Here is a 10,746-nt window from a genome sequence, read left to right on the forward strand (position 1 = left end):
TTAGGTGTGGAGGTTTGGTTCAGCGTGCCACTGATTGCAAGAGTGAAGATTATTGGATGAGTAAGTGTTGTTTTTTGCGTTTGTTGAAGAGGAAGATTCGAAGTTCATATCTGTTGAGTGTGTGTCAAGGTTAAATTTGGAAGTGTTTTGTATGAGTGGTAGCATGGTCATTGATACCTCAACCAATGGTTCAGTGACTAACTTGCTGGTGTCTTTGAATTGTCCTTTGACAATTTTTGGGTGATATATTGGGATTGACTTAGTGTGTTTGCCTCTAAGTCATCTTGATGCTATTATGAGAATGAATTGGTTGGAGTTCAACCATGTGTTTATCAATTGTTTTGATAAATCAGTGGAGTTTCTTGAAATCTGAAGAGAGTACGGAGTCGAGTTTTATGACCGCGAGACAAATAGAGATTTCCCCGAGTTAGAGTGCTCAAGTGTTCATGGTTCCTGCGTCCTTGAGTGAGGGAAGCGATAAAATTATTAAGGATCTACAAGTGTGTGATTTTCCTGAGGTGTTCATAGTTGACATCATTGATTTTCCTCTAAAGTGTGAGGTGGAGTTTGCTATAGACTTAGTACTTGGTACTAGTCCTATTTTGATAGCTCCTTATAGGATGTCTGTTTCAAAGTTGAGTGAGCTAACGAAAAAATTGGAGGATCTACTTGAGGATAAGTTTATTCGACCGAGTGATTCTTCGCGGGGAGCGTCGACGTTGTTGGTTAAGAAGAAAGATGGTAGCATGAGGGTGTATGTTGACTATCGACAGTTGAACAATGTTACTATCAAGAATAAGTATCCACTTCTAAGGATTGATGATTTGATGGATCAACTAGTTGGTGTCTGTGTGCTTAGCAAGATTGATTTGTGTTCGCGTTATCATCATATTCGTGTGAAGTTAGACGATATTCCGAAGACTACATTTAGAACGAGATATGGTCACTATAAGTATTCAACGATGCCATTTCATGTGTCTAATGCGTCTAAAGTGTTCATGGAGTACATTAAAGAATATTCCATCCGTACTTAGACCTATTTGTGGTTGTGTTGATTGACGATATTCTTATATATTCCAAGTCTAATGAAGAGCATGTGGATCATTAGAGTGTTTATTGCAGACCCTAAAAGAGAATAAGTTATATGCGAAGTTATCAAAGTGTGAGTTCTGGTTGAAGGAAGTAAGTTTCCTTGGCCATGTGATATCTAGTGGTGGTATCATAATGGATCCATCAAATATCGATGTTGTATTCTAATAGGAGATTCCAAAGTCTGTTACTGAGATAAGAAGTTTTCTTGGTTTGACTGGTTATTACCGAAGGTTTATTAAAGGCTTTTCGAAGTTAGGGCATTGCCTTTGACTCAGTTGACTCGAAAAGGTCAAGCTTATGTGTGGAGCGTTAAGTGCGAAGAAAGTTTTCAAGATTTCGAGAAGAAGTTGACGTTTACTCCACTTTTGACTTTGCCAAGTCCGAGTGAACCCTTCGTTGTGTATTGTGATGCTTCGAAGATAGGACGAGGTGGTGTGTTGCTGCAGAATATCTAGGTTGTGGCTTATGCTTCTAGGCATTTGAAAGTTCATGAAAGGAATTATCCTTCACATGATCTCGAGTTGGCATCCATTATGTTCATGTTTAAAATTTGGAGGCATTGTCAGTTTGGTTCCAGATTTGAAGTGTTAAGTGATCACAAGAGTTTGAAATATTTGTTCGATCAAAAAGAGTTGAATATGAGGCAGATGAGATGGCTCAAATTTATGAAGGATTATGATTTTGGTTTGAGTTACCATCGCGGTAAAGCCAATGTTGTAGTTGATGCATTGAGAAGGAAGTCGTTGCACGTGTCGATGCTCATGGTTCGAGAATTGGAGTTGATTGAGAAATTCAGAGACATGAGTTTGGTGTGTGAAAAGACTCTTAATAGTGTGAAGTTGATTACGTTGAAGCTGACTAGTGGTATCCTTGGAAATATCAGGGAAGGCCAGAAGTTGACTTGGGATTGGTTGACCGTTTAATGATAATAATCAAGGTAAAAGAGGTGATTTCAGGATCGATGAGAATGTTGTGATGAGATTCAGAAACATAGTTTGTGTACCTGATGTGCCAGAGCTTAAGAGGATTATTCTTGAGGAGTTGTTTGAGTATTCATCCATATGCTATTAAAATGTATCAAGACTTGAAGAAAATGTTTTGGTGGCCAGGAATGAAAAAGGAAGTAGTTGAGTTCGTTTATGTGTGTTTGACTTGCCAGAAGTCAAAGATTGAACATCAGAAGCCGTCTAGTCTGATGCAATCGTTGGGTATCCCTGAGTGGAAGTGGGCCAGCACTTCTATGGATTTTGTGATAAGTTTACCAAAGACGACGAAGAGATGTGACTCCATCTGGGTAGTTGTTGATAGACTGACTAAATCGGCTCATTTCATACCAATTAAGATCAATTATCCTTTGCAGAAGTTGGCTGAGTTGTATATTGAGAAAGTTGTTAGCCTGCATGATCTTTCGTCGAGCATTATTTCAGATAGAGATATGAGGTTTACATCGAGAGTTTGGTAGAGTTTGCAAGAGGCAATGGGTACTAAGCTGAAGTTGAGTTCTGCTTATCATCCAGAGACAGATAGTCAGACATAGAGGACTATTCTGTCTTTGAGGGATTTGCTGAGGGCGTGTATTTTGGAGCAGAGAGGTAACTGTGTCAGTTACTTACCGTTGGCAGAGTTCACTTACAACAACAATTTCTATTCTAGTATTGGAATGGCACCGTTCTAGGAATTTTAGGGTAGGAGGTATAGAACGCCATTATGGTGGTATGGTTCTGGTGAGAGTGTCGTGCTTGGACCTGAGATAGTTTAATAGACTACTAAGAAGAATCAAGAGGATCTAAAAGAATATGAAAGCTTCGCAGAGTCATCAGAAGAGCTATCATGATAATAAGAGGAAAACACTTGAGTTCCAAGAGGGAGATCATGTGTTCTTGAGAGTTACTCTGGTAACTGGTGTTGGCCGTGCGTGGAAGTCTAAGAAACTTATGTCGTGTTTCATTGGTCTGTTCCAAATTCTTCAAAGATTAGTCGAGGTGGCCTACCAAGTGGCGTTACCACCACATCTTTCGAACCTTCATGGTGTATTTCATGTCTCTCAGTTGAGGAAGCACATTCTTGATTTTTCTCACGTGACCCAGTTGGATATTGTGCAAGTCAAGAAAAACTTGACAGTTGAGACTTTGTCGTTAAGGATTGAGGATCATGAAGTGAAGCACTTGCAGGGAAAAAAGATCACTTCAATGAAAGTTGTTTGGGGAGGTCCTGCTGGTGGAAATGTGACATGAGAGCTTGAGAGTAGGATGAAAGAGTCTTAGCCGAAGCTTTTCCTGTCATGTAATTTTCGAGGGCGAAAATTCTTTTAAGTGGGAAATAGTTGTAACACCCCGGGTTTTATTCATCATTTATTTAATTATTTATTTGATTTAATTTATTAAATTTCTTAAATGATTATTTTGTTTGAATTATGACATGCTGGCCCGTGTCGACATTTGTGGTGTTTTGTGTTAATATAATTAGTTGGTGGGAATTAGTTAATTTAATCATTAGAAATTGGTAAAATATGAGGGATCTAGCGAACTTTGTGAATTGAGAAAGTTACGTGGTTAGTGGAGAGAAGCTTGTGTTGAGTTGGATTTTTTTTTGCAATTAAGAGAAATTAATTAGAATAATATATATTCATAAATTTATAGAAATTAGGTTTAGAGAAACTTTTGTTAGTACATGAAAATAAGAAGTTTAAAGAAATAAGAGTGGAGAATCAGGGCTTGGAGGAGAAACTATTTGAAGCTTGCTTTTTCTTTTCTTTTTTGTTGGAATTACAAGGTAAGAGAGGCGGGGGGGATTGTTCAATTAAAGGTGCTTAAATCATGAAAGGGTAGGGTTTTCCTTTTATTATTTGATTGATGATAAAATGCTAGATGATGTGTGCAAATCCTATTTTGATGTTAGAAATTGCTATGATATTATGTTGTTGATGCTATAATGTTTCCTGTTCATGAGTAAATCGATTCAATGATGAAAATGGTGAGAAATTGGGTGTTTTTGGGTATGAATATGGTTGAATAATCCATGATAAAATTGTTTGAGTTGCGTTGATTAGTGATTACTTGAGGTGTTTGTCATGTTGAAATGTGAAATTGGTGTATTTTAATTGATACAACAGAGACGAGTATGAGATGTGAGAGATATGAGATGAGGAAGATGAACGATGTAGAGAAAACTAGGATTTCTGGAAAATTACATGATGTCAATAGATTGACACTGAATGAAAATCAATAGCTTGCCCTTATTTTTGGAAATTTTGCCTATGACAATCGATTGTTTGTGTGTATTTTGGGAAAAAAATGAATGATTGTCAATTGCCATTATGAATTAATCGACTGTATTATGTACTGAAGCGTGTTTTGAAAAGTCAATGAGCAAAGGGACTTGATAACAATGGATTGTCATCCCATGACAATCGCTTGTGGCTATTTAAATTTTGAAAAATTATGAATCTGAAACTTGTTTTATTCCCCTCGATTTCGGTTGTATCTTCAGTTCCGTAAGTCAAAATGGAGTGTCGTTAGAAGAGTTAGAAAGCTAACGCGCAGAGCTACCTCATGATAGTTAATTGTGTGATAATTATTGTATAAATGAATGATTATTGTATGCATATTTGTGTGTATTGTATGTATAATTGTGTGATAATTGTACATGCTTAGTGGTGATTGATGAAGCGAGTGGTTCGGAGTGAGAACTACTCATATTATGTTGAGTGCATGATGAATTGTAGTCAGAGTGGTGTTGTAGTGTTTACTATGTTGTGGTATGGTTGTTTACAATCAGAGTGAGGTTGTATTCGTTGTTGTGCTATTGGAATTTATGGATGACTTTGGGAAAAATTATTATGTTTACTTAATGGTGAATTGATGTTAGAATGATTTGACATGTTTGAATAATGTGTGGATATATATTAAAGGTGTGAATGTATGAATAATTATGTGAATTGTTATACATGTTGTCGATGATTGATTACGGTTAGGGTGGGGCTGTAATCTTTTCTATGTTGTTCTTGTTGTGTGATTGCTTACAGTCAGAGTGGGGTTGTATTCATTGTTTTATTGTTGCATGATCATGTACGATCAGAGTGGGGGTTGTATTACATTGTTAATGGCATGCATCATATGTTGCCATTATTGTGAAAGCGGCATGTTTGCTAGTTCATAGTGGGGACTAGTGACTCATCCCGAGCTCAAAGTGGGGACTCGGGGTTCACAAAGATTAGAACTCTGTTCATATGAAGAACCAATTGTTGAGTCGGTACCACATGCATATAGAGTTGAGTTGTGAGTCCAGTTTAGAGTGGGGACTGTGAAGAACATGAGTCGAGTCCATTGTTTCATTCTATTATATAATTATTTATGCAAATGAGATCCTTGTGTATTGATGAATACTCTTGAATGATTGAGTGAGTTTGACTGTGATGTGAATGTATGGTATTTGAGGTGCATATCTGATACATGTATGATTGTATAGTATATGAATCTATCCTAATTATTTATACACCATTTATTATTTAAATATATTCTCACCCCCTGTTTGTGCTGTTGTGTCTGTGCTCCTCTAGAATACAGATAATCAAGTACCCGAGTAGGAGCTTGAGGTTGAGGACGATGTTGTGCCTCTTTAGTTGCTTGTAATTCAATTCTTATAGTTGGAGTAGCTCTGAAATGTAAACAAGGGACAAAGGTTCTTCTTTATTTTTTTATGTTGTGTATCTTTCCTTTGATTATATTTTATGATGAACCACTTTTCAAACTAATATTATTGTTGAGGTTTTTATGTCGAGTATTTCATAATTCTGATGCTTATCAAATGGTTTAAATTTTTAACTATTTGGTTAAAATATGAGTTATTTGTATGATGAGTGACATTCTAATTGATGGATTTATATTTTATTTGATTATTTGTCGAGTCGGGAAGTAGGGTATTAGATCGGCCACCAACATGGCCTCTCACCTCATGTGAGTTGGTCCCCTAAATAGCCTCTAAACACCATCGTGCAGGGATTCTCTCCACCGCGAGCAACTCACCATCAAAACATGTTATATATCTACTAAGGCCTTTGAGTCTCCCTGCCTTTATAGAGGGAACATGCACATCTCTACTCTTTTACCAGTACAGTGGTGCCCACCATGGACCCCTGATAAAACTAACTTGGGCCACGTCTTCATTCTAACCCTTTCATCTCCCTACTTAAGATGACTGACATGGTACTCGTTACGAAGCAAACACCATCGTCGGAGGTATCTCCAAGAAAGGCAACTCTAGAGCTGCCCGAAGAAGATACACAAAGAAGATGTTCAGGACCAATATTATATCCCTTGGCCTTCCCAGAAGCACCCTAGGGAAACATAGACCACCATATTTTTCTCCTAGGAGGATGCCATCAACGTTAACCCTCACGAAGAAGATCCCTTAGTCATCACTGTTCAATACAAAAATGTGATATCAAGTGCGTTATAATATATCTAGGTAGCTTTGCTGATGTAATGTTCTAGGATGCCTTTCAGAAACTAGAATTGGATCCGGACGACATAAAAAGGTTCAACGACTTCTTAAAAAGGTTCAACGGTTCCTTGATAGGGTTATCTTCGTAATAGCACTTTGAAACCACCGTAACTCACCAATTTTTGGTACCGATTCATTCTATTTGAAAATTTTGAATGTTATTACACCTTTTATTAATCGACTGTACATAGTAAAAATGTGTTTTTCATGAACCATTACCATTCCAATCCATTGCAAACCTCCATGGAAAAACTACAAACTTATGCATCTGATCTTAGAGGTTTCTTAGGGTGTACTTAAGGCAAGACACATCAGATTTTCGAACACCTCTTTCATACATATAATTTTATACAATTCAAATCATTTTTCAAGTGTTCGTACAACTTTAACAACGAAACTTTATGCATAACTTTCATATCATTCAAAGAGTTTCATACAAACATTTTGAGCACTTAAGGATTATATATTATTGAATTATAATACTGAAAGAGAAGATCCAACTTCATCTTTGAATTCATTTAAGATTCAAATACTTAAGATTATTATAAAAAAGTGTTGTAACTGAGTCACAAAGTTTCTGGTGATAAGTTGTTTGTAGTAAAAGGTTCTTTGAATTGGTGTAATTCAAAGTCCACCATAGTGCTTGATGTTTTATGAAAAAGGTCCTTTAATTCAGGGAGACTCAAAGTCCACCATATGTTTGATGTTTATGTTATAAGATTATAAGAGAGGTCTTGGTGTGAGGCTTGTACAAAGATCTAACATAGTGGAAAATCCTTCAATGTGTGAAGGGACTAGATGTACCTTTAAGTTAGAAAGGGGAACTAGTATAAATCTCGTGTATTCTTTTATTCTTTGCAATTTATTTACTGCACTTTATATTGCTAAGAACATAGAATTTTCATATCCAAATAAAATTAAGTCCATAGCGCAAAAACAAAAAAAATTGGGAAACCTTAATTCACCTCCCCTCTTAGGTTGCATCTCAAAGTTATAATTGGAATCAAAGAAGGTCAAGGTAACTTTCTCCTCAATCCCGTTAGAAATGGCTTCCGCAAAATGGTTCTTGGTAGATGGTGGCAACATCACCAAACTTCCATATTTCGTTAGTGAATGTTATAACTTTTGGAATATTTACATACAAATGTACTTATAAGCATAAGGATAAGAAATATGAGATTTTATTAAAAATATACCATTTGTTCCTACAACAGTCATAAACAATGTAGAACAAATAAAGGTGAAAGGCTCTTGGTATGATGACGACAAGAATAAAGTGTCATATGACAAGGAAAAGAATATACTTGCATCAGAATTAGGAATGGATGAATTTTTACGAGTATCAAATTGTAAAACAACAAAGGAAATTTGGGATACACTGGAAGTAACACATGAAGGAACCAAAAAAGTCAAAATATTGAAATTAAACACTTTATCTCAAGAATATGAATTGTTCAGAATGCGACCCCAGGAAAGTATTCTTGATTCGCAAAATAAATTTACACACTTGACAATAAGGTTAGTGATCTTTTAACATCTTATGATAAATTGCATAATGCTTTACTTAAATTGCACTTAGAATGTTTAAAAGTTTCTAGAACATGTTCGAAACAAAATAAAATAATGTATATCTAGAGAGTAAGTCTAATGATATGAAAATGGAATTAGACAAAGTCAAAAATTTAGCATGTAATAAATACGACACACTTGAATAAAAAATTGTTCAATTGAACAAAATCATATTGAAATATTAGAAATGACAAATTGGTATAGAAAATATGCTAAGAAAACACAAGTTCTTTAATGATAAATATGGGCTTGGATAAGATAAATTTGATTAACCAAGTACAAGCAAAACTATCTTTGTTAAGACTAGTAATAAATTCAATAGTGTGGAATCAAGGAAAATGAAAATTGAAATTCATCCTAAGAGATCCTATGTTAAGAATAATTATTATGTCTCTAAAGATAATAATTTCTATAAGCATATTTGTTTTTATTGCAATGGTAAAGTTCATACCTCTAATGCATGTTATATTAGAAAAATTGATGTACCTAGTGGAAGTTATGTATGGGTTGAGAAAAGAACTAACACAAAAGGATCCAAATAATTTTGGACATCTATAAAATATTATTGATTGTTTATTGTAGCTACTTGGAAACCATGTATTAAAATTATTAAATTAATATTGGTTGTTCAAAATACAATAAGACCATATAATATGGTAACATTAAAGTTTCTTTTGGTTAAAGATGAACTGAAAAGATTGACACTTTCAAAGAGCATCTCATTGGTATCAACAAAACCAATCTAAAAGAGAACTAACATTGATATCAAGATTGACATCAAATCATTTCAAAGAAGGTATGTTTCTAAATATGTATTATTATATTCTTTCATCTAATCACTTCATCTATCATGATGAGTCTTTCTCTATACTACTTTTCATTGGATTTTATTTTATTTCTTATTTTTGATAGTCCAGAGGGGAGAATAGATATGATTATTTTTGTTCATTTTATTTTAGGATATCAAAGCTTGAATTGCAAAACATAGGGGGAGATATACAAGATCGGGGGGGGGGGGGGGGTATCAAATGTCAACAAAAAAGTTTCCATAAGGGGGAGATTGTGAATAAGATATTCATCCTCTATCAAATATAGTTTTGAAAAAGACAAATATAGATAAAAACAATCAAAGAATAAAGAGCTTAAAAAGACATAGGAAGAATGGTTGTCGATTATGAAGCTTAATCAAGTGATAAATCAAGATGTTTGATCCTGATTAAGATTGATGAAGACAATAGTGATCAAAGAGAAAAATATTAAAATATTTATGGACAAGTCTTTACCTATGATGAAGCTAAATGATCGTGTTTAAAGGTTTATTACCATTCATGTTATACAACTTTAGATACTCAGAATATTTCATACATTTATATCTTTAAAGTTTCTAAACAATCATGCATCAAAACCATTCAATTATTGCCATTAAAAAAATGAGTTTTCAATTTATAAAATGGTGTGATATGTTACAGCATTGATGCAACAAGTAACGTAAAAATTCAGTTCTATAAATTAAGGCGTTTGAATCCATCGTAATAGCACTTTAAAACCGCCGTAACTTACCAAATTTTGGTACCGTTTTGTTCTTTTGAATTTTTCGAACTTTATATAGATGGTAATTGATTGCACCTTTTATGTAAGTGTATACACATTGTAAAAATGTGTTATTTCATGAATTATTATCATTGCAAACCTTCATTGAAATGCTACAAACTTATGCATATGATCTTAGAGGTTTCTTAAAGTGTATTTAAGGCAAGATACATCCAATTTTTAAACACCTCTTTCGTACATATAATTTTATAAAATTCAAATCATTTTTTAAGCGTTCATACAACTTTAACCATAAAATTTTATGCATAAGTTTTATATCATTCAAAGAGTTTCATATAAACACTCTCAGCACTTAAGGATTATATATTATTGAATTATAATATTGAAAAAGAAAATCAAACTTCATACTGGAACTAATTCAAGATTCAAATACTTAATAGTTTTAAAAAAGGTGTGTTGCAACTTAATCATAAAGTTTGGGTGATAAGTTGTTTGATGTAAAAGGTTCTTCGAATTGATGTAATTCAAAGTCCACCATAGTGTTTGATGTTTTGTGAAAATATCATTTACTTCGGGGAGATTCAAATTCCATCATAGGTTTGGTATTTACTTTAGAAGATTGTAATAGAGATCTTGATGTAAGGATTGTACAAAGATCTAAAATAGTGGGAAATTCTTCGAGGTGTAAAGGGGCTAGATGTACCCTTAAGTTGGAAAGGGGAATTAGTATAAATCTCTTGTGTTATTTTATTTTTTACAATTTATATTGATAAGAACATATCATATTTATATCCAAAGAAAATTAATAACATAGTGAAAAAATAATAATTTGGAAACCTTAATTCACCCCGTCTTAGGTTGCATCTCATAGTGACTATCGCATCTCAAAAAATACGATCATTCACAAGACATTCGTACGCTCACAGAAAAATTGGTTCGAACAGAGTCACCACTGAACTTTATTAAATCCTAAAATAAGGTAAGGCAAAATATTAATAAAACCCTTTAAAGAAATAGAAGATGGTCATCGAA

At 34.1% G+C, this 10,746-nt stretch overlaps 1 protein-coding gene across 1 annotated transcript; it reads left to right on the forward strand.

Annotated features, from left to right (window-relative positions):
* Positions 1-2,888: 2,888 nt before the first annotated feature.
* On the forward strand, positions 2,889-3,326 carry LOC127131252 (uncharacterized). The gene has a single exon (XM_051060182.1). The coding sequence runs from the start codon at positions 2,889-2,891 to the stop codon at positions 3,324-3,326; it is 438 nt and encodes a 145-aa protein (XP_050916139.1).
* Positions 3,327-10,746: the final 7,420 nt, after the last annotated feature.

This window comes from Lathyrus oleraceus, chromosome 3, assembly GCF_024323335.1.
Source record: "Lathyrus oleraceus cultivar Zhongwan6 chromosome 3, CAAS_Psat_ZW6_1.0, whole genome shotgun sequence".
In the NCBI taxonomy this organism is placed as follows: domain Eukaryota; kingdom Viridiplantae; phylum Streptophyta; class Magnoliopsida; order Fabales; family Fabaceae; genus Lathyrus; species Lathyrus oleraceus.